Raw genomic sequence first — 24,079 nt, 5'->3', positions numbered from 1 at the left:
GTGTTAAGGTCTTGTTTCTGCCTCTTTGATGTCATTTTTTGGTTATAAACACTTCTTGACATATGAGGCAGGAAGTGTGCCTTTTATACGGACATTAGTATATATTCAAAGTGATGCCTTTTATATGGACATTTAGCCTGGATGCCAGACGAACTTAGCCCCGCCCACAACATTTGAGGTCGGGAAGTTCGATCTGGAGTCGCTCCGTTGGGGAGAAATTATGCCCGGTTCGAAATCATTCGGACCAATCAGATTGTCAGGGCGGGCTTTATACGATGATGGACAGATGATCAACAGTAACGTAATCAACTAAGTCATCAAAGTGCACTTGGGTTGACGTTGTTTTCCACAAACATGCCTGCCGCTGGAGAGCTGAGATGTGTAGATGCTGCCATTGAGTCTGTTTTGGAGACATCGACAGCGCATTAATTTTGAAAGAGGAACAGAGATATGCGATCAAGGCATTTGTAGATTGAAAAGATGTTTTTGCCGTCCTTCCTACGGGATTCGGAAAAAGTTTGATCTATCAGCTGGCCCCGATGGTCGCGAAGAAGAAAGGACACGGGAATGTCGCGTTCCAACCGTGTTATTAAGTTCTTACAGGACCGACAAATGCGATACGATTTGTTTGATGTGTTGTGGAGCTGTAATCCTAAACGGAGAACTTGTTCGTATGTTCATTCACCTTTACTGTAACTGACTGCTACACCTGCCACTTTATGCATACTGTTTTATTCTGTTATTTTGTGTTGGGCTTATTTTGTTTTACACGTAGCGACTCCCCTCGCATAAATACCTGCAGTTTAAGGAGCGGACCATGTTAATAGACGCACCAGATCCCTCGCTTGCGGACCAGTGCAATAAGACACCTGCCGTACAGCGCCGGCACAAGGATAGGAACAGGAACAACGACCGGATGCGGGCTGTGCGGCATTTGTCAAAAACTATAGTTTAACACCCCTCGCCAGCGGAACGAGGTAAGGAAGCTGGTACCATTTACTTTGCTGCAAGTAGCGCGGAACGGGAGTCGCTATGTCACGTTAACGCATCAGACTTGTCTCGTGGTGATTTGTTTGTTTATTGTATTTTAACGTTTGTGTTTAGTTTTATGGATTAAAATATCGTATACTTAATGTCATTACAGTTTTACGGTGTATTTACGGCTACGATGAAGTGAACAATAAAGAGCCGTGTGACATCAGTAGAGAAACTCTGCGTCATGTTCGGGGGGGGGGGCTGTTACATTAACTTTCTCTCAAAAATGCTGATCGTGTTGGTAAGCTCTACGTGTATCCTTAAATTATTTTTACAACCCCGGCAAAAATCGTTTTTACTGATCTTCTTCTACATCTTCCAGCATGCGTGCAGCTGAGCTCTGTTGACAACAACTATGCGTCACTTTACATACGTCACATTCTACGTTGCTCTGATTGGTTGTAGGTCTATCCAATTGAGCTAAGACGAATTTTATTTCCTGGTTCGGTTGAAACACGCCCCATAATCACAGCCCAATGGAATGGTCTCAGACTCACATTCTGACTAGAATTGTGAGTATGACAACGTCAGGCTAATGGACATTAGTATATAACTAGGAAATAACATCTAAAATTATTTCCTATCCTCGTGTTCGCTCAAATACGCACAACTGGCATTCATCATGTACAGAGGTAATTTACACGCTTCTCTGAAGTTGGGAGCATTTGTTTAATCTGACTTGCAATGTTCATACAAACTTACTATACAAAAAACTTTGAGAAATATAGGATAAGAATAATAAAAATGGCCTGGCATGAGGCCTATTGTAATTTTGCATGGCTCAAAAGAGAAGGATTTTAAAACAAGCTTGAAGCAGTCTGCAAACACATATTTCACAATATCTTATGTGGAGGATCCTATAGGCAGATTTACTGGATGTTCACACCACATTTATAATACATACAGGAAGCATTTCTCTGATGCTATCTTTTGACACCAAAATGAAAATAAAAATATTCCAGTTAGAGTTAGGGTTTGTCGTCGCCAGGCACTAAACTTGACCTCGCCTCCGGCGATTGGACAAATGTGTTTGTTGATCCAGGATTTGAGAAGGAATAATTAGACACTTATACATGAAGTTCTGGAAATTGAACATTTATTGTAAAACAATGAAATACTTACAGAGAGTCTCTGGGGTTCTACAGGACATGTCACCAAGTTCAGTGGATCATGTCCAGAAGAAGCGCACACACATCCTAAGTCCACAGTATTTATAAAGACACAGGGGGCAGCACAGAAGCGTTTCTTTTTGTTTGAGGGAATTCAGTTATTGACCAGATGTATACTGTTTTCTCAAAGTGCCGTTTTTTGCAAACACATCACTACTGTGGCCTTGGCAAACAGGGAGTCCGCTACAGCGGTGGGACAGAGCAGATTAGACACAGAGGAGGATTTCATATATTTTTCTCACCACGTTTTATGAAGCATCTCTTTGTATTAGTTCTGGCATGTCCTCTCTCTTTCCTGAGAACCTGTGCTTGTTGTGCAAACTCTGCAGAGCCTACCATTACAAAGACTCAATGGCAACTCCAGTCTGAGAACTTCATTATTTCAAATCTCAAGATGAATTTCCATCCCACACTTTCTCCGAATTGTATTTTGCAGTCAGATTGACACTCAGATTGGCACCTGCTCATGTGCCTGGTTACCAGTCAGTTGCTAACGGCTGGTTTCCTGTTTTGTCTCTTTCTGAGGACGTGCTCTGGGCCTGACCCTGCGTCTGAGTCAAAAATATAGACATCATTCCAAGAAAAGAAACAGTTGTAGCATAAGCATTATTGATTATATAGATTATACTGCTAATATTTATTCACAGGATATAGGTAAAATATAGTCACAAGATACAGAGAAACATAGATATCTCAACAGGTTGTACATGGTGCATTGAATGCCCAATCAATTTGTCTTTGTAACTTCTAACAATAACTTTTCACAAATATTTTGTTGAATTAAACTGCTTATAAAAATACTTCCTAAGGCAGAAACAAGAGCCCTTTGACTAAACTCTAAATGAAGTTGTCACTGTCATTGATCAGTCTTCCTTTATGAGTTTTATTCAAGCTGCTGCAGTCCCATCACTTCATGGAAAAATGACACTAATACAATATAAAAAAAAGTTTTAAACAAAACATATGTATAATATATAATTCAATCAATCAAATTTTGTTTGCATAGCCCATATTCACAAATCCCAATTTGTTTCATAGGGCTTAACAAGGTGTGACAGCCTCTGCCCTGACCAGTTTCCTGCATTGCCACCACTTATGAAATAATGCTGTCCCTCACTGAGCAGTTCAAAAACAAATCACAAACAGTGCGTACGCACAAATCTGTGCTTAAACCTTGCATATAAATGTATGATGCACAAATCTGGAATTCATCAATAATTTCGTACCCAAAATTGTTCATAGAGTATGAACAAATATAGAACTTCCACAGACCAATGCGTACGCACAAATGATGAAGGCCCACCTGAAATATCTAAGCACGCACCCTTTTAACTAAACGTGTAACCCAGTAACAATAAAGGGTTAAAATACACATCAAGGATTATTCTTCAAGAATTAGTGAGAAGTCAGTTTCTTAGAATTCGTAGTTTTAGCTATTAGTGGGAGAGCATCCACTCAGAATTGATAGTTTGACAATGTCCGGCCTTGGTCAGGTCTTATGGACAGAGTGAGAACAACCTTTGTAGTCACCCGGACTGCTACATACACTCATAAAGGGTGCATGCTCTTTTAAGGAACTGTCACAGGAACAGTGACTGTTATCTACAGATGAAATGCAGTGGATTGACAAAACACACCAAGACTGATCACAGGAAAAATACTTTAAATGGCCCAATTTTTATTTTCATACAAATTGTTTTTTCAAATGCTTGTTAAATATCACCTGCAACTTTAAGTTAGTAAAGTTACATTTTGAAATTAACTTGTATATCTTGTGTACTTTCATTTATGGTTATTACAGTCTATGTCCTTCAGCTCCTCATTGGACCTAGTAGATAGTAACCTGGCCACTAGTGGGTCAAACCATCATTAAGTAAACGTCAGTCCTGTATGCGTCCTAATAACTTGTGATCAGTGTTTATTGTTAGTATGTGAGCACAGGTCAGAGGAGTTGGAAGAAATAGACTCCGACAGAGACACAGGAGGACCAGACATTTAATGTGCGTCTATCCTGATCCTAGAGCAGCGCTGTTATTCATATAAATATTCTGTGGAGTCTACGTCCACGTTGCGATACATCCAAGAATCAAGAAATGTCCTCAGCTCTGTGAAGGGTACAGCATTTAGCACCTCAGTTATTGCAGCCCAGGTTTAAAAATGTTTAAAACATCGTCACTCTGGAGGACACGCTACAGAGAAGTGTTCCTTTTGTGGATTCCACCTCTGACTCAATTACTTCAATTTCTGCTGTAAAATTCTTCTCTATTTTACATTTTCCCTCTGATAACTTCAACTTCTCTGATCTTTGTACTGCTTTCTTCATGACAAGCTGATGTCCTTATATGGAGAATTAGTAAATAATAAAGTTCCTTTCCTCTTCTTTCCATCCTTCCTTCTTGTATTACAATCAACCTGAACTGTGCTGACAACATTATGAGAAACGCACTCGATATTGGTCCACCTTTGGTCTTTAAATAATTGCGAAAAAAATGTATCTTTAACTTTGTTTGACCTGCTTCACTATGTGTATATACAGTTGGTCTGAGCTGTGTGGGAAGGTTTCGTTGTGGCTCATCATCTCAGTGCATCAGCTCCTCAGCTCAGTGTGATGGAGAGATGGACTGTGACAATGGAGAGGATGAGCTCGGCTGTGGTGAGACACACATACATACATACAGTTTAAACACATAGGACTAGATGTGTATTATCGATGACTGAATCTGCTGTTTGTAAACCCATCAGTGTCATTCAGTCATGGCAAATATGTATCAGAATACAAAAACAATGCTCTATTTCCTAAACTATAATATTTCTTCTTCTTATTATTATTATTATAACAATAAAGCTATTTGTTTAGCACCAAAAGCAATGTTACAAAGTGCTTCTTACACAATAAACAATAAAAGCAGAGATACAGACAAACTTCCATTAATATCTAAGGCCAAATATGATACAAATTTAAAGTGTAATTTGTGTGGTGATGGTGTTTTTAGAATATATAGGCGCATCCTGTCACCAACTTACCAAATGCACACAGACACACTCCTTGCACACTGGACATGGGCGCAATCAATTAAACACGTTTTTTAACAAATCAAAGTTAAAAATGTTAAGTGAGTTATACCTAGACGTTTTGGTGAAATACACATCTCTAAATACTTCCACCCTTACAATATGGCAACCGCGTAGACACAACACAGTTGCTTGCTTTGCCTGTTTGGAAATCAAAGTTGAACAAACATGACTTTTGGCAAGTAATTAATATGTCTCTCTCTGTCTGTTTACCTGTCTGTCTGTCTGTCTGTTGATGTCTGGATGTCAGTGCGTTTAAGTGGGAAGAGCTCTGTGTTGCAGGTCCAGAAAGGGGGTTTATGGAGGACAGTCTGCTCAGAGGAATGGAACAACTGGCTTGGTGTCTCTGCCTGCAAGCAGCTGGGATACACAAGGTCCTGGCTGGAACTAAGTCTTTTGGATTACTTTTTCTTTTTTATCTGTATGTTATTTGTTTGTGATAGCAGATTTGTCCTTGTGCCCACTTTTTGTTCAAACTGTTTTCCTTACGTGGACACTCCTGCTCCTTGTTCAGAACTCTTTTTTACAGCTTAGAAACCATAACCCACTTGTTTACTGGTTCTTTATGCTGGTCCGGAGTAAAATGTCTCATCAACTATTAGATGGATAGTGGTGGTTTTTGAGACCACAAATGAAATCCTTGTGACATTTATTTAAGACTTCATGTGCAGAATAGCCTCAACTACCTTGATTTAGGCAACAGCATGACGTTTTCACTGCCAGGCCAAACATAACTTCTTTCCACAACTACTCATAGTAACATTTCTAATACATTTTCTTCCATCCAGAAGTTTGGTTATTGGTGTGTATGCTTCCAGAGGACCTGTAAGTCATTGGGTATAGTGCTTATTGGTATACTCTTAATTTATGACACTGATTATTTAAAAAGCAGCTCATCCAGCAAATTATAAACAACATGGGTTATAAACAGTGACATATAGAATAACTCAAGTAATTCATAAAACATTAACACTTAACAGTGTATGCCGGAGTGTGCCACCATCATAAAATCAACATTATGTTACAAGCGGTTTGCCAATATTACAAATTTTACCATATAAATAACTCCCCTGCATGTTATAAACATAATTTACAAGGTTCTGTTATTAAATAGTGCTTGCCATGGTTGATATCTTCAATTGCAGTTGTTATTTTTTAGTATTGCATGTTGGCTATTTCAGAAGTGTATTTAGCATCAATACAATCTTCAGACCCAAGTTAACAAATTCTCAAAATAAAAGCTCTGTAATACCGCTGAACACATTACAGCAACAATAGAGCTTGTCTGTCTGTCTGCATATTTCACTTATCGACTTGTCGACTTCACATTTGGCATGTGTATTCTTAGTGGTCATGAGAAATGGAATGCAGCAGTTAATGCCTTCACATGCAGTCTCATCTTTAGCTCTACATTCTCTGTCATGTCAGGTATGTGGAGTCGTTCTTCGTTTCTTTAACATCCATTGAGCAAGAACTTCAGCAAAACCTGGTGTCCATCAGCCTGAATAAGTCACGGATCATCAAACTCCAGAACACCACAACCCTCAGGTACAAAGCACCTTCCCATCTGAACAAAGGAAAAATGCAGACTAATTGTTCTAATGGTCAATTTCATACATTTGCTCAGAAATCCTGGTGTTTTTAAAAGGTTTATACAGAATAATAAACATATATTGCTCAAAACAGTTCTCACTGCATGATGGGAGTTCCCCCAGCATTCTAGGCCTATAGCAGTATAACGGTTATAGGCCTATAGCAGTATAACGGTTATAGGCCTAGGGATGGTTCAAGTCTCACCTGAGCCGGAACTATTCATTTAGAATATATGACCAGATTTTGATGTTAGATGATGTTATTTGCCACCATTGGATGTTAGGGACATAACTTCCCTTAGTAACTGAGCGTAATCAAGTGTTCGGCGTTGTAATCAATGATACAGGCTTAACTTATATATGGATATATATGACTGGCCACTGGCTTGTATGGTGGTACTATTAAAGCCTACTTGTGGCCTGCTCAGTAGATCAGACATCATTGCCTCTTAGTCTTTTTATAATAAATGCTTTCAAATTAAAGAACATAGGACAAATTGGTGTGTTTTGCCGCCAGTTGATGTTATCAGATGTAAGAGACCACCAGCGGATGTTAGGGACATATCTTTAGTTGTGTACCTTAAAGTCATCAGGAGTTCAGCCTTTTTATCACAAGACATCCTCTTCTGAGGCAGGCCCACCACAGTTTGATCAGATCTGAGTGAATCTCCCTAGCAACTTGGGGACCAGTTGGGATCTTTCGAGCCATTGGTTGTAGCGTTCTGCAGTGTGTGATGTTTCATTTTATGGTTTGGCGCAGAGTTGTCCATGGATCTCCAGATCTTTGAGCAACCTGATGGTGGATGTTGCAATGACACCCCTGCAGAAAACCTCCACAGGGCAAACGATTGCTTTCAAGCCACTTTGCTCTGTCTCAAATGCTATGTCTGCATACTGCAGCCATTTCCCCTCATTCGCTTCTTCAATATTGTACTACCTGGTAGGGTTGCAAACCGAAACTCGCTTTCAAATTAGAACCAAATCCAAAATGGAAAATACCGGTTAACCGGAAAATAAATTTGGTTCTGCTTATCGGTTCCTAAACTGCATGTATCTGCCAGGACCTGCCTATGTTACTACGTCATGTACCACGCAACAGGCTGTCCATTTGTTTCGTCGCGACCTAGTATGCATGGTTAAAATGGCTAAGATGAGCCACGATAAACGGTCAAAAGTGTGGCTTAACTTTACTTTAAAAAAAAGACAAAGACGGAAAGGCAAAGGGTCCTGCATGTAGGAAGCTCACCAACCATTTAAGGCAGCATCGATCTGAAAGCTACTCGTATCTTTGCCCATACAACGCCTTTGGCGTTGGCCACATCAAAAGTAACACTGACCACAACTTTTTCTAATAGTCAAATTTTGCCTCACTGTAACTGTACGAGGTTCATTCAGCACCTGCTGACCTCCTCTCTCACAAGCCGACACACTTAAAGGGGACATATTATGCCCATTTTACCACAGTTGATATGGCTCCTTGGGGTCTTAATGAAATGTCTTTAACATTTTTTGGGTAAAATACCACAAGGATCATTTAAAACAGCACCCTTTTTACCCTGCCTAAAACAGCCTTCCTCAGATTGACCTGTTTTGAGTGCCCCCCCCCCCCCTCACCGTCCCGCCCCCCCTCTCACCAACAACCCATCCCCCCTCTTACCGCCCTGCCCCCGACACAGACACACACACACACACACACACACACGCACAAACATCCAGTTTCACGTCTTAAATCTTCCCTTAGCATATTTAAGGTTGTTAAAATCATTTTAAGTCACTGTCCTACATATATATTTCTGTATCCGTTTGTTGTGTTTCTTCATTGAAGCTACAATTTTCAAACTACTACATCTTCTGATAAAGATGTACATTATTTAAATACATGTATTAGACATGTGTATACACTATATAATTGTATGTGTATATTTATTCATACAGGGCATATATTCTGAGCGCAATCACACACGCACACACACACGGATCGTGGAGGGGCTACAGCTCTGGAGGCTAACACTGCTGCAACTTTTGCGGCGAAATGCACTTAAAACCCCAGGTATGAGTATATTTTAAAGCGAGCGACGGAGTCGGCAACGGGCAGCTGGAGACCGGCACCGGTTCGTGCAGCTTGGGGTGCGTGGAGCAAATCTGTACGGGCCACAAAAGTTATAAGGCGCAGCGCTCTCCCCCCCTCCTCCTCCTTCGCTTCGCCGCCCGGTGCATTACAGGAGAGGTTGTCTGCTAAGCGAGCGCCTAAGCACGGGTACAATGCAGCCGGAGACCTGGGGGGGCACCGGAACACGTTCCGGTGCTATTTTCACCCACACACACACACACAAACTACGACTCCGAGAGCATGTTCCTCCACTCTGGACCTGATATGGGATCTCTCCCCCCCACCTCCCAGTCCGATGCTTCCCGGTTGGGGTTCCACATGCAATACTGCTGTAAAAACGTTCACAAGCAGCCATTCCAGAAAGTGATGCAACTAACAGCAAGCTATTGTTAGCCTGCTGCTGCTAACCGTAGCGGGGGGGCTATGCCATGTAGACCGACTGTGACGTCAATTCTGGTCGTAATCCCATTCAACGCACTCTATCGTATAGTTTCTGACATAGAGAAACCACAACAAATCGCAGGAGTTGTTTTTTTCCAGAGTTTTTGGAACGGTAGACATGCCAGATACCCAAGTTAACGTGTAGAAGCACTACAAAAGTGGATTTTTCATATGTCCCCTTTAAACCATGACTCTCGTCACTCAGACTGTGTAAACATAATTTTGTCTGAACTAACACATATGATGTATACGTGTTAATTTGCAACCAGATAATGCCAGATGTGGAACACCCGTATTCAGGGCTGTCCACTTATGATCCGATGTTAGTGTTGATACCAGTCCCAAACAGGGTACAACAGACCATTCTTGTGCAAAAAATCATAATAATAATAATAATAATAATACATTTTATTTGGAGGCGCCTTTCAAGTCACTCAAGGTCACCTTACAATAGAATAGTACAGGATAAAAGATAAAAACATTGAAGATAAGAACAACATTAAAACAAGTGAAGTGCACAGGGTCCAGTTATAAAGAGTATGCCAGTTTGAACCGGTGAGTTTTGAGTTGAGACTTGAATGATGTCTGATTGTCTTATGTGTGGGGGGAGGGAGTTCCAGAGCCTGGGTGCTGAGCAGCTGAAAGCTCGGGCACCCATGGTACTGAGGCGTGACGTGGGGATAGTTAGCAGTCCAGAAGAGGATGAGCGGAGGGTGCGGGGGAGTGTATTCCTGAAGGAGGTCGTAGAGGTAAGTGGGGGCTAGATTGTGGAGAGCTTTATAGGTGAGGATAAGATTTTTGTAGTCGATGCGGTATTGTACAGGGAGCCAGTGAAGTTGGATGAGTACAGGAGTGATGTGATCCGATGATTTGGTACAGGTGATGATCTGGGCGGCCGAGTTCTAAGACTGGCAACAGTTTTTTCATGAGAAAGACTTCAAGCATAGTTGATTCTGTAATTCTATGATTGATTAACTTCCCCACCCCTGATAAAGAGCAGTAAGGCCACATCCCTGAGACTTTCTCTGAGAAGTATATGGCCATCTCCCATGGTGTGGATAAAACAATCCCAAACCAGGCTAAACATTAGTCAACTATGTCACTTTTTGACATGCACTGAACTCCAAACAATCTCCCGGGCTATATGTTAGAACTCATGTTTCCAAATGAGAGGCTTTGGTGTTTTAATACCCAGCCTAGTAAAAGCTCTGGTTAATGGACTGCCTGCTTCATGATGCGCCACCCCTCACCTGATCTCACTGGGGCGGTGTGTCCTAGTGCTTAGAGTGGTGTGGCCTTGTGGTTAGAGTGGTGGTTCTTCAACAAGAAAGTTGCCGGTTCAAACCCCACTCTCTCCCATCTGCATGCCGAAGTGTCCTTGGCAAGATACTGAGCCCGTAAATGGCCCCTCATGAATGTTGAGTGTACTAATTGTAAGTCGCTTTGGACAAAAGCGTCAGCCAAATGACATGTAATGTAATGTAATCTCTCCAGAGATTTCTGTTTTGTGATCGAGTCTGACCACAGTATCTCCTGCTGCATTGTTAGCATCATGTTTTAAGGTTTTCCACCTGTCCATATGTCCATACGTCCATCTGTCCCATTCTTGTGAATGCAACATCGCTTTGAAGGAATTCTTCAAATTTGTACAAACTTTCGCTTTCCACTCAAGGATGAACTGATAAAATGTTTGTGGTCAGATGTCAAATATGGCCTATCAAAGCACAACTTTTGATCAGTTGTCACATGGACTCAAAGATTAAGTGGTTAGATTTCAGTGGTCAGAGGTAAAGGTTGCATTGACCTTATATGAATCTGGAATAAAAATGATGTAGAAATATGTAGACAGAAACTGCACCGATTGGTGGAGGCATACAACCGCACTGCAGTAGTTCTTATTCATATGTGAAAGGCAAACTCTGGAGAAAGTCTGGACCCAACTTTGTGGACATCCAGTTCTTATTTCTGAAAACGGCTTAATTTTGCATTTCTAATTTAACCGTTATGGTACAGAGTCCGTCTTTATAATCCCTGAAGTTCAATGTGAAAAGCTGGTGACAAATATTGTTAAATTGTTATTGCAGTAAACAGTCTTGGATTTGACAGTTGGTTGTTGACTATGCACAGACACTGATAAATCTAATATTTCATCATATATTGCACTAAATGTTCAAACTATTTAGACATCTTGAATTTCCAAAGCTTTGCATGAGGAAATCCCCTATTCCTGAATATCCCTGCTCTATAACAATGATTATTTTCTATATGCATTTGAACCTTCTGAATTCTGCAAGTTTTTCCTGATATGTAAAGTGCCTGGATGTTAACATCTTAGCTTATCATACTTCAAAGATTACTTGGTTCTTCTATGGTTTTGACCTCCATCTCCTGTGTCATCACAGTAATACTCAGTGCAGCTCAGGGAGGGTGACCACTCTGAAATGTCTGGGTAAGAAAACATTTTCAAGACTGAGTGATCAATCTTCTTGTCCTGGCTCTTTTTTACTTTAAGATAGAGTTGATGGGCTTTTGCTTGTGTGAATTGTTTTAGCATGCTTGCACTGTATATGAGTGTGATTCCTCTGTGTTTGTGGTTTCTATCCTTTTTTTAAATCAGTCAGAATAACTCATTGCTGTTATTCATGATGTGAAATCCTTTATAATTCTACTTGAGTTTATTGTATTTACATGAGTGTGTGCATTTATTTGTTTATGATGCTTGAGTGATTCTCTTTTTGCATGCACCGTCGATTGATACTGATCTTATTGTTCAAGACTGCTCTTAACTTGGAGCAATATTTATAAGCTTCAATTTAAATATTACACAAGATCAGATGACTTGTGAGGAATATAAAAAATGTTGTAAAGATTGATTAACAGATGAGGACCTAAAAACAGGCTACAAATTATGACCTAAACTGTCTTTAATCCGGCTTACTGATATAGTGGACATATAGTCAGTTAGATCAGGCGAAGGTATCTGAAATACAAAAAAAAAGAGGTTAAAGGCAAGACTTAAAGACTAAAAGCTGAATATTGAAAGTACCCTGATCGATGGCGCGGCTGCCAGACAACAGGACAAATCGGGGGGGATAATGCAAAGACAGGGCTGACAGAGAACAGAACTCAGGCAAGTGGCTCGGGGAAGGGCACACAGGCAGAGCCATTCTGGAGGACAGCCTTGGGGAAGGAAGGGCATACATGCAGAGCAGTTCTGGAGGATGGCTCAGCAACTGAGCGGCGGCAGGAGACGACACACAACCTCTCCTGAGGCAGAGCAGGAGGCCGCCAGGGAAGTCCAAATCTCTCTGGAGGTAGAGCATGAGGCCAACTGCCAAGGCTGCTGGTGCCCAGAAGGTACAGGGACAGCTAACCGGGGACCAGCAACTGGTGGTCACTGGTTTGCCGACTGGCAAGCAGGACCTGGATCAGGAGCAGTGGTCAGTCTAAACATAAAAAGACTTGGTTGGACCACAAACGGAGGTTTATGAGCAGTGGCCAGTCTGATCAATGACATAGAGCTATTGACTAAGGACCAAGAAAAGGATCTTAAATTTGCCAGTCCACCAACTGAGGGTCAGGAACAAGAGTTTGAGGCGGCTGTACAGCCAACACAAAATGAGGGACAGGAGTGGCGTCAGCCAGGACCGAGTAGATATCAGCTAGGACCCCTGAAGCAAGACAAGAGTAGACTCCCTACACTGGAACAGACTGTCTGCTGGTAGGGACCCTCAAATCAGGTTCTGGCTTGGTGTCACTGGCAGCCCTTTGCAGTGAGGACTCTATATATCTAGGCAGCTGAGTCTCTGTTGGTATGGGCATCTGAATTTCTGTGGCACTGGGTAGCTTGCAAGCCTGTAGGGGGTAGTGTACCGAAGAATTTAAATTCATTCATTATCTATTAACCACTATGCCAATGGGGGATGGGTGAAGTTTTTGAAAAACACTTTTGGAGTTCAGGGCTAAACAGCATTGCAGCCAAATCAAATACAGTTGAAGTAACTGTTGACTCCTTCTTTATTGTACAAAGATTATAGAAAAAAATGAGGCATTTCATGGTTTTATATGTTTGAAGAAGTGGTCCCCAGTTACTTCAATTGTATTGAATTTTGCTGCACCACTGTTGCAAGTGTTTTGTGGATTTATAATCTAAGCACCCCTCCATCGACATAGTGGTGACTAGATAATGAGTGAATTCAAATTTGTATTTAAACTATCCTTTTAAGCCTAGGCTGGCGGTTGGGAACCTGGGGCTGAGCAGTGGGCTGGCAGCTGAATAGCTGGCAATGTTTGGAAGTTTGTTGTCTCTGTGGCCACAGGTGTCTTCTAATATATCTAGGAGTGATAGTCTGAAGTGGCCCTCTAAATGGTGATTTATCCAAGTCTGGTTCCTCTAGGTCAGAGTCAGACCAACAGTCTAGCAGTGTGCTATCAGGCTGGACACAAAGAGACTTGGACGCTTGCTACTAGCTGACTGGGTAGCTGGTTGGGTGGCTCATATTTATAAAGGCCAGCTCAGCCCAGTGTATTTGAATTGATTTTGGAATTGTCGAACTGTTGAATTTGACCCTTGTCATGTTTTTCTCCAGAATGCGGCTCCAGGCCTCAGTACAACACTCGTATTGTTGGAGGGAACATCTCAAAATCGGGTCAGTTCCCCTGGCAAGTCAGCCTCCACTACAGTAGTGAACACCTGTGTGGAGGCTCCATCATAACGTCGCGCTGGATCCTCACTGCGGCACATTGTGTGTATGGGTGAGTCACACAAACAAACTTGAACAATCACCAAATGAGATGTTAATGTGCACATCCAAAGGAGATGCAAAGTATGTAAGTTAGCAAAATCCAAGTAAGAGCTCCTTATAAAGCTCCACAATCTAATAAAATTAATACGCTTTCTCTTATAATTGATGCTTATCTGAGTTGCCTAATTAGTACTCTATTTACATTACGTGGGTGATGTTGGGATTGTAAGCAGCCAGATTGTGAAAAAAGGTTGAAAAGAGTACTCACATGTCCTCTGTAAGGAGATACAATCTAGCACAATTCAATGTCACTGCTACTACAGTAGCTATATAATCTCATTGGCCCATATTGGGCAGGTGTCGAAAAATAACATAAAGCAAAACTTTTAAAATTTATAAATTTTAATTTGTTATCCAATTTTATGATGTCACTTATCTGGTTCCAGGTGGCATTGATGTAACCTTTTATATGGTCAAAAAATACTGCTATATATTGAGGGTTGTCAGAAAATTACGAAAATAATGAACATATTTGTCCATATCGTCTAGACATGCTTTCCATTGTACTTTATGAAATAGTTTTCAAAAATCTTAAATTGAAACTGGTGGTATTTGGGGAAACCCTGATTATAACATTTACCAACATAGAAATGGGCAACTGTCAACCAGTCACTGAAGAAATTATGAATTTGTGGCACATAGATGCACTTTATGAATGTGTGTACTTTATGAACTGTTCTGCAAAGCGCTTTGAGTGCTATAAAAATACAAACCATTTACAATCAGGATTCAGCTTATCCATTCCTAGCTATAGCTTTTATTTAATTATAAGAGGAACATTTTAAGTTTAGCCTTTGATGTAGAGATGTTGTCTGCCTCCTGAACCCAAAGTAGGAGCTGGTTCTACAGGAGAGGGGCTGGAAGCTGAAGGCTCTACCTCTTATTTTACTCTTACAGACTCTAGGAACCACAAGATAATTAAATATCCTGTATTTTGGGACCAAAGTGATCTACATGTATGTGAACAATACAGTGTTATGAGCTATTATATGAAGGGGCTTGATTGTAAGGGTTTTGTATGGGAGGATCAGGATATTTAATTCTATTCAGGGAGCTAATGCAGAGAAGCTAAGACACGGCGTGTATGTGGGGCTGTCTGATGATGTTGCCTAAAGGAATGATATATAAGGAGAAAAATGCAAGGACTTGTGGAACTCGATGAGTAACCTTTGTGTTCATAGAGGATTCATTGTTAAAATGTACAAATTGGAATCTATCTGAAAAGTATGACCTTAACCAGCCAAGTGCTGAGTGTTTCTTCAATCCTGCCTGTGTTTTTCTTTGGTGAGGATCTACGCACCGTGCCAATACCCTGCCCGACTTTTTGTGTAAGGAATTGTTAATTGTCGCCTGCTCCCAGTGCTGCTCATTTAGCCAGAACCCCTGGGTCAAGTCTACATATTTGGAGATCTGCGACCCAGAACTGAACTGTCTGAGTGCCTGCCTGCCTTTTACTGATTTTTTACTGATTTTTGACTTTTACTTATTTTTCGAGGATTTTGTTTAAATTAGCAAAACATCAAACTGCAGTGAAAGGAAACATTACTCTGTAAAAATATAATTAACTTGGCTCCTCACTTTGACTGACATGAATTCTGTGCTTCACGTCCTCTGTCCTGTCTCTAATCAGGTTTGCAGATCCATCCATGTGGGTCGTCCATGTGGGGCTGACGGAGCAACTAGTCCACGGGGCACAGTCTCTGGCTGTAGAGCAGATCATCTACCATGCCCGCTATCGGCCAAAAGGACTGGATTTCGACATTGCACTGATGAAACTCACCATGCCACTTGTTTTTAATGGTATTGTTATTGAAAGTCATACTTTTCCAAGATCCTGGTGAGCATGCCACCATCCTTTCATAGTGCAAAGGCTTCAAGACCTCTGCTACTGCTCCTCAGCATTTGCAGTATCAGACTTATTGGAAGTGCCCAGATGGTCAACAGTTCTCTGTTCAATATATTGGTTATCAAAATAAAATAGAAATCTCAATATTTACTTTTAAAGATTTTATTAGGTTATAGAGTTTCTTGACAAGAAAAACATTTATTATGAATATAATAAAGTATAAAACACAAATTACTAACAGAGTACGAACTAAAACACAGATATGTATGTGAGTCTGTGTGTGTGTTTATGTAAATGAGGGGCTCTCAAAATGGTGGTTGACCAAAAGAGTAACACCTTCCTGTGGGCTCCTAAAGGCCTATGTGTGCTTCTCCGTTTTGACAGACACGGACAGATAGGAACGCCCTCTCCGGGCTCCACAGAGAGCTTTTCCTGCACCTCTGATTTTTCTAACTACACGTCGGCATGGCGGAGAGCCTACGGATAGCCCTTGGCTGTGATTGGTCCACTAACGCCAGCATTTCGGAACAATATCATTTCCGAACAACATCATTTCCGGACCTCAGATTTCCTGTTTCATTCCCTATAGCACAATAAACCCAAAACACAACTACGACTCTAGGATTAATGTGACGCCAAAGTGTGTGAAGCCAGCAGGACACTCTGTAAATTTCCACTGCTATGCGGATGACACTCAGTTATACTTGTCAATAAAACCAGAACAAAGTAATCAATTAACTAAACTTCGAGCATGTCTCAAGGACATAAAAATCTGGATGACCCGCAATTAAGGTGCCTTGCAACGTAAGGTGCCTTGCTCTGGGGCACTAGACAGTGGGGTAGTGAGAATCCTCTTGGACTTTTGAACAGATCCAAGTGTTGTCTATCCAGGGTCGGATTTTTTTTTGGTTGTTACTCCGTCCAGGTAAAATTTTTTTGTTATTACTCCAAGGAGTCGAAGCAAAGACCTTCCAGTCTGATGTCTTCCCAATTTTCTGCCCATAGTCCAAGTTTTCAGCCACTAGTCCACCGCCTCTCTCTTGCTTAGTCTAGTATAATTATTAAGCCCAGATTATGTTATCAGTCCTTAGAAAGGGAGAAAGTTGCTGTTCGCCGTTCGTCCTGCCGGTTGTGTGAAGTCTTCTGGCTTTGTTGTAAGGTTTCTGTTGAGCTGTGGCTCAGTCGCTGGTTGAAGCTCTCCTGCAGGACATCGAATCACTACTAGGAGTTTGTAGAGCTTGAAGGGCGAGGAGGTTTCCTTGAGAAGTTGAGCTGGAAGCTAGACCTTTGCGCTCCTCTTGTAGATTGGGTGGGAAGAGAAGATTTGCTGGAGATTTGCCCGCTCGAACAGAATTTTGGTGTCATGATATGATTACACATTAGCTCAATGATGGTCGATGATGATTACTACTACTATTAGGACTGCTATTACTACTAATACAACACACAAACACTTCCATCTTAGTGAGGACACTCACTGACATATTACATTCCCTAACCCCCACACCCTAACCTTAACTATTCAAACTAAAAAGTGATGTCCTCACTTTCCAAAAATGTCCCACTCTGCAGCGTCTATGCTTAAAATGATCCTCACAAAGATAAAAGTACATGAACTCACACACACAGCCTGTTAGACTTGTAGATGTTGTCCATTAATGTTCTCTTTAGGCTTTGTGGAGCCCATCTGCCTGCCTAACCATGGGGAGGATTTTGTGGAGGGCACCATGTGCTGGATATCTGGATGGGGAGCAACTGAGGGTGATGGTGAGAAACGGCCTTAACTGGCTCTAATATGAAAACTGCATTACTCATAGCTATAACTCATAACCTGTCATAGCTTATTTGTCTTTCGCTAACACATAATTGTCCATGTCATTTTTCCAAGGAGAAACCAGTGTGTTTCTGCGCTCGGCCATGATTCCGCTTCTCTCCACTAAAACCTGCAACCAGCCAGAAGTTTACCATGGCTTCATCTCCTCTGGGATGATCTGTGCAGGGTATCTGGAAGGAGGAATTGACTCATGTCAGGTTATACAGATTTTTTGAAGCATTAAACATAGAGGCTCACAGTGATTCAGAGCATCAGAGAAACCGTCAATGACAGGAATAGCTTCAGTACAAGTTTAATGGATTAAAAATTCTGAATTAAAATCACATTACATAAATTATTGAAAAGACAAAACACCCTATTTACAGTTCTGATCGGAGATAAACACCTGAACAACTGAACATTTTAAGATTTCTGTACTTGTTTAATGGAAGAAAGTAAATCTATGATTGCAGTTTTGAAAGTAAATGATAATGTGACACGTAAAGAGCTACTGGATCAACTTCCAACAGATGATCGTTGTCGAAGGGTTATCAGAGGTGAACGGGGCACAGTCCCAACACTGGTTGCCTGTTCATTTTCATATTGGTTTTAAAATCATTTTATTTGTTTCAAAGCCCTACAGGTTGGAGGTGGATCCCCCGCTGGATGCATTGTGAGCGAGTGGGGGGATTGACACTCGACACACGCAAAAAAAAATAAACCTTAAGAAAACAAATTTCTCACTTAAAAAGTGATGACAGACACGTAGAAGACACCAGTGAAGATGTCAAGAGAGTTTGTGGTGAAGAGCCGACAATGGGGTGCTGTTAACATTATCGCATGATCTCTGCAGCAGAGTTAATACGTCCCTTTTGTCTCCGCCTGGCTGCTCCACCTCTCGCCTGAATAATGCAGAGGATGTGCTGCTGTTGTGAACACATCTCTGCAGAAAACCTCCCACTGTGTTGTGCATGTGGCAAACTCTGTAGCCAATTCTCCGGATTTTATCACCATTGTGAAGAGTCAAGAAGTAGTGACGTTGGTTAGTCAAACTGGCAGAGAAATCTGTTTATCAATCAATCAAATTTTATTTGTATAGCCCATATTCACAAATAAGAATTTGGCTCGTAGGGCTTTGACAAGGTGTGACATCCTCTGCCCTTTACCTTTAAGAGTAAGGGTTAAATACCTTGTGGTATCACCGTAGGTTTAACCACTAAGAAGGGTGTAGGGCAGTGCATCACAGAAGCAGAGAGAAGTCCAAAAAAAGGGTTTCAAACAAATTCCGGTTTATTAATTAACAAAAAGTCTCTCCGTAAGCAAAAATATAAAATTCATCAAAGTATAATTACAAGTCCTCCATCCACTTGCTTCTCAGGGGGTTCCTTTCCAAAGGATCTTTGTCCATGTCTCCTGCTCTCTGCTGCGTGGTGATCTCCACTCCTTTGTTCTCCCTCCTCGCTCGCACACCTGAGCTCCAGCTTTAATGAGGGAGACATTGGCACCTCCCCCAGCAGTGCCTTCTCTGGAGATGCAGTCCTCCCGGCAGCCATCTTGTGGAGAGGTAGCAACTCCCAGAGTGAGGCACATAATGCCCCTCTATAACCCGGTCCCTTGTGATGCCACACATCCCTCCCCTCGGACCCGACGTCCTCAGCAGGGTGAATGAGGACCAAAAGGCATCACGGCAGGATAGTGCGTCAGCGTTTCCATGACTACGACTGGGCCTGTGAATGACAGAGAAGTTAAAAGGTTGGAGCCCTAGAAACCATCTGGTTACCCTACTGTTAGATTCCTTGTTTTTGGCCATCCACTGCAATGGAGCATGATCCGTTACTACTGTGTACCTCCTCCCCAACAGATAGTATTTGAGTGTTTCTAGGGCCCATTTTATCGCCAAACCTTCTTTCTCCACCGTGGCATAGTTCCTCTCTCCTGGCAGCAACTTACAACTCAAATAAAGCACTGGATGTTCCTCACCCTCATGGATCTGGGACAGGACAGCCCCCAGCCCCACCTCAGAGGCATCTGCCTGAACCACAAACTCCTTGCTGAAGTCCGGAGCCATGAGTACTGGTTTTTGATGTTTTATGGTGCGTACTTCATGCTCCACCAGGTGTGTGCAGCCTGGAAGGGAGGAGAAAACATCATGGTTGCGTTCCACCAGCTCCTTCGCTTGCTGTAGCTGGTGAGGGGAAAGTTCGGGACCAAAACTCACTGCTTCCCGGGCTAATTATCTTTGCTCCCTTGGGAAACAGCCAGTAAACGATGTCTCTCTGTCATGACATTTTTTTAAGAGGTTAACATGGTATATCTGTTCACCTTTGCGCATTCCGGGTTGTCGTATTTTATAATTAACATCCCCCACCTTCTCAATGACTTTGTATGGTCCCTGCCAGGTAGCCAAGAATTTACATTCTATGGTGGGCACCAGAACTAAGACCCTGTCCCCTGTTTGGAACTCCCTGGCTTGGACTGTTCTATCATACACAGCTCTTTGATCTCTCTGTGCTTTTTCCATGTGCTCCTTCACAATGGGAAATATGGCGGCCATTCGGGTGCGCATTGCCATCACGTGTTCAATCATGGTCCTATGGGGACATGGTTGTTCCTCCCAGGTCTCTTTAGCGATGTCTAGCAGGCCCCTTGGCTTGTGGGAATACAGCAGATCAAAAGGCGAAAACCCAGTGGAGGACTGTGGGACTTCCCTAACTGCAAACAGGAGGTAGGGGATGAGCTGATCCCAATTTCTTCCATCTTGGCCGACTACCTTCCTTAGCATTTTTTTTAAGAGTTTTGTTGAACCTTTCCACTAATCCATCCGTCTGTGGATGATATACAGAGGTTCGGACCTGTTTCACTCGCAGCAGGGCACACCACTGTCTCATGACACGGGACATAAAGGGAGTCCTTTGGTCAGTCTGTATTACTTTTGGTAACCCTACCCTAGTGCTGAAAAGGAATAGCTCATTTGCTGTTTGCCTAGCATTAGCTTTCTAAGTGGAAGGGCTTCTGGATACCTGGTTGCATAGTCCATCAGGACAAGGATGTACTGATGACCTCGAGCACTCTTGGGTAGTGGCCCTACAATATCCAGCCCCACCTTTTTGAAAGGAGTCTCTATGATGGGTAAGGGAATGAGAGGACTGTATCTTGGTTTTGGAGCGGTGACCTGGCACTCAGGGCAACTGCGCCATAAATTCTCTACCTCCCTGTGAATACCTGGCCAAAAGAACCTCTGTAGTATTCTCTCTTTGGTTTTCTCCACCCCCAAGTTCCAAACTGACCTTTCAGTGGGGGTTTCGCTTCCACGTCCAAGGCCTCATCGTCTCTTGACCCGGGATGCAGCTCTGAGTCGGCCGGCTCTTCTGGTTCTGAATCCCCAACACTGGAGTCTGCTGCAAAACCTTGAGCTACAACAGATGAGGAATCGCATGGCTTGGAAGGATTGACCCCTGACTTTTAAGCTTTTGTGCCTAGAAACCTACGTTTTCGTGGTTCTATCTTACGCCTCTTTTCTGCCACTTTCCACAGCAAGGAGAAGGCTGGGCAATCTTGACCGATCAGGAAGGGGACAGGGAGGTTCTTAATAACCCCCACTATAACATTAAATGTGCCTTTGGTAGTTCTCAGCCCCACGCTGGCAGTTGGATACTCACGATGTACACAAACGAATCGAGCAAGGCTTCTACATCACGATGATCCAGAGTTACGGGGCAGGTCGGCCTGCAGTCTGCACTTTCCCCAAGGAGAGCAGCAAAGATTGCTTGCAGACTGCTGGAGGACGCACCTGTGGGCATTGGCTCGTCCGGCTTGTCACACTGCCATGACATATATGTCCTATTTGGCCACAGCGGAAGCACTGACGAGGTTGCTTTGGAAACGGGTTAAGTACTCTTCTCTGTGTGCTAGCAGGAGAGCTACCCTGTAGGGCAACTCCTGGTCTAGGTTCTGTTCTAGGCCCCATCCTATTCTATTTACACATGCACCTGGCATACATTTTTGAGAAATTCTATGTCTCTTTCCATTGTTTTGGATGATGTCCAAATCTACTTGCCCTTGAATATAAAAACTAAGGGTTCACTGCAGCTAATCTAAAATGCTGCTGCTTGCTTCCTGAAAGGAAACAAAAAGAGAGACCATATAACTCCTGTGTTGCGCTCCTTCCACTGGCTTCCTGTTAGTTACAGGATTGATTTAAAAATATTGTTGTTGACAATGGACTGGCACCGCTTTACTTGGCTGAACTTCTTCATGTTCAGCCTCCAGCTGGAGAGATGAGGACAGCCACTTAGCTGCTCCTGGAATTTTTTTGTTTTTTATAACATGTTTATAGATAAAAAATATATAATTTTAATTGCATTACCAAACAAATAATAATAGCAATAATAGTGTTCTCTGAAGGCCCCTGTTTGTGCTGGGCACTTGAAATCGTCTTTTCTCAGTTTTCATTTGACATTTGCCTACTTCAAACACACATGGCAACATTACCAATTCAGGAGAAATAAACCCTGTTTAATTTGACCAAAAACCGAATGAATTCTAAATAAACCTTTGCAGGGAACCTGTAAAATATGTGAAAATAATTTACTCATTTGTGAAGGGTGCTGTCTTTCCTCAGGGGGACAGCGGAGGTCCTCTAGCCTGTGAGGCATCATCTGTATGGAAGCTGGTTGGAGCAACCAGCTGGGGCATTGGCTGCGCCATGAGGAACAAGCCAGGTGTTTACACACGCATAACACAGTCACTCAGCTGGATCCGCCAACAGATGGAGGTCAGTACATGACAAGCTGTGCACTGTTTCATTACCTGCCTCTTTAGGAGAAATAGGGTCTTTCCGTATTCATATAACATCCTAGGTCTAAAGTAACTAATGAGTAAGTTATGAGAATCTTCATAAAGGAAGGGGAATGTGGGTCCTAAAGGTAAGACTCATAAGATTGGACTAACTAACAGAGCTCTTCTTCTCTAAACAAAGACAAAGACTAGCTCAAAGGTTGCGATCTGCCGAAACCGCCATGCCTCATTGTGTCACTCTTTTAGAGAGAGACTGAAATGGGAGTTCCCTCAAAAGTATTGGCATACAGCAGGGCTGTTCAGGGCCTGCCTGATCCAGCCCATAACTAAATGTTATCAAAAAGGAATGTTTTAAGTCTAACCTTAAATGTAGAGTTGGTGTCTGCCCCACAAACCCAGAGCCGGTCCCACAGGGGGAAACCTGGTAGCCGAAGGTTCTACAGAGGATTCCTGATATTGTCTGCATGTATCTGCCAGACACAGTATGCGATAGTAATAAGCACTAGATGTAGATGAATTTCGACATCTATATTTTGACTAAATATAGATGAATTTCACGATTTCATGATGTAACCCTGATAGTGTGTTCATTATTATTTAGATTATGGAACTTAATCCCAATAAATATTTACATCACAGTATGAAAACCAAAGGTGTAAATTAGCGATTGCTGCTTGCACCAGCGTGCTAGGGCCAGTTAAAAAAAATATATTTTAGACTTGTGTTAAGTGTTGGTCTAGTCTTAATTTTGCTAACTGTAGAACGGTTAAATCCTACTCTGTTTTTTTAGAAAAGCAGATTATTTTAAGCTTGAAAAGCTAAAAATTGTTTATGTCTGCCTTTAGTTTAATAATTCATCACAATTTACCCATGGACTGGAACTTCAGTAATACGGATGAGGGATTTTATGAGGGGATTTGAAGATAAACTTCTTACCATTCCATTGCCTCTTCTTTTGAAGCTCAACCAACTCTTAAGTGCCACCTGTTGCTCCTGGATGGACAATGAAATCAATGTTATGGACTTTAATTTGTTGGCTTTGAAAAATTTGTAATCTTGAATTGAGTGATACTTTGCAATATAAGTTTTATAAAGATGGACCAACAGGTAGAAAGATATGATCTTTTCAGTTGCAACAGGCACATCAGATAAATGGCTCATCAGTCTTCTTGTTTCCATATCTGTATATTCGTCTTAAACACTCATTTTCTGTCTTTCAGAGAGAAGAGGCCCACATTTCTCCAACTCTGAGTACAGACAACTAAATACACTGTACTTACATCTCTGGATTCTGTCTGGACAGTATCACACTTAACTATACACCCAAACTGTGCCACAGCAGAATGACAGAGCATGTGAACCATTACATTCCTGTTTGGGGACCAATCTGATGGAGCCA

The 24,079-nt window shown here is 42.0% G+C and overlaps 1 protein-coding gene across 1 annotated transcript; it reads left to right on the top strand.

The window, feature by feature from the left end:
• Positions 1-179: 179 nt before the first annotated feature.
• On the top strand, positions 180-24,049 carry tmprss3a (transmembrane serine protease 3a). The gene is made up of 11 exons (XM_062401930.1): positions 180-977; positions 4,741-4,857; positions 5,527-5,650; positions 6,705-6,824; positions 11,822-11,868; positions 14,009-14,174; positions 15,855-16,024; positions 17,742-17,837; positions 17,959-18,101; positions 22,505-22,657; positions 23,901-24,049. The coding sequence occupies exons 2-11, from the start codon at positions 4,821-4,823 to the stop codon at positions 23,943-23,945; spliced, it is 1,101 nt and encodes a 366-aa protein (XP_062257914.1). The 5' UTR covers positions 180-977; positions 4,741-4,820; the 3' UTR covers positions 23,946-24,049.
• Positions 24,050-24,079: the final 30 nt, after the last annotated feature.

This window comes from Platichthys flesus, chromosome 13, assembly GCF_949316205.1.
Source record: "Platichthys flesus chromosome 13, fPlaFle2.1, whole genome shotgun sequence".
In the NCBI taxonomy this organism is placed as follows: Eukaryota; Metazoa; Chordata; class Actinopteri; order Pleuronectiformes; family Pleuronectidae; genus Platichthys; species Platichthys flesus.
This window is presented reverse-complemented; position numbering and strand designations above follow the sequence as displayed.

What these genes read in the sequence shown, in the direction of transcription:
- tmprss3a (XM_062401930.1), top strand. Translation starts at nt 4,821, where the DNA reads ATGGACTGTGACAATGGAGAGGATGAGCTCGGCTGTG. An exon ending in AGAGGATGAGCTCGGCTGTG is followed by an intron (nt 4,858 to 5,526) that starts GTGAGACACACA and finishes TCTGGATGTCAG; the next exon opens with TGCGTTTAAGTGGGAAGAGC. An exon ending in GAGGAATTGACTCATGTCAG is followed by an intron (nt 18,102 to 22,504) that starts GTTATACAGATT and finishes GTCTTTCCTCAG; the next exon opens with GGGGACAGCGGAGGTCCTCT.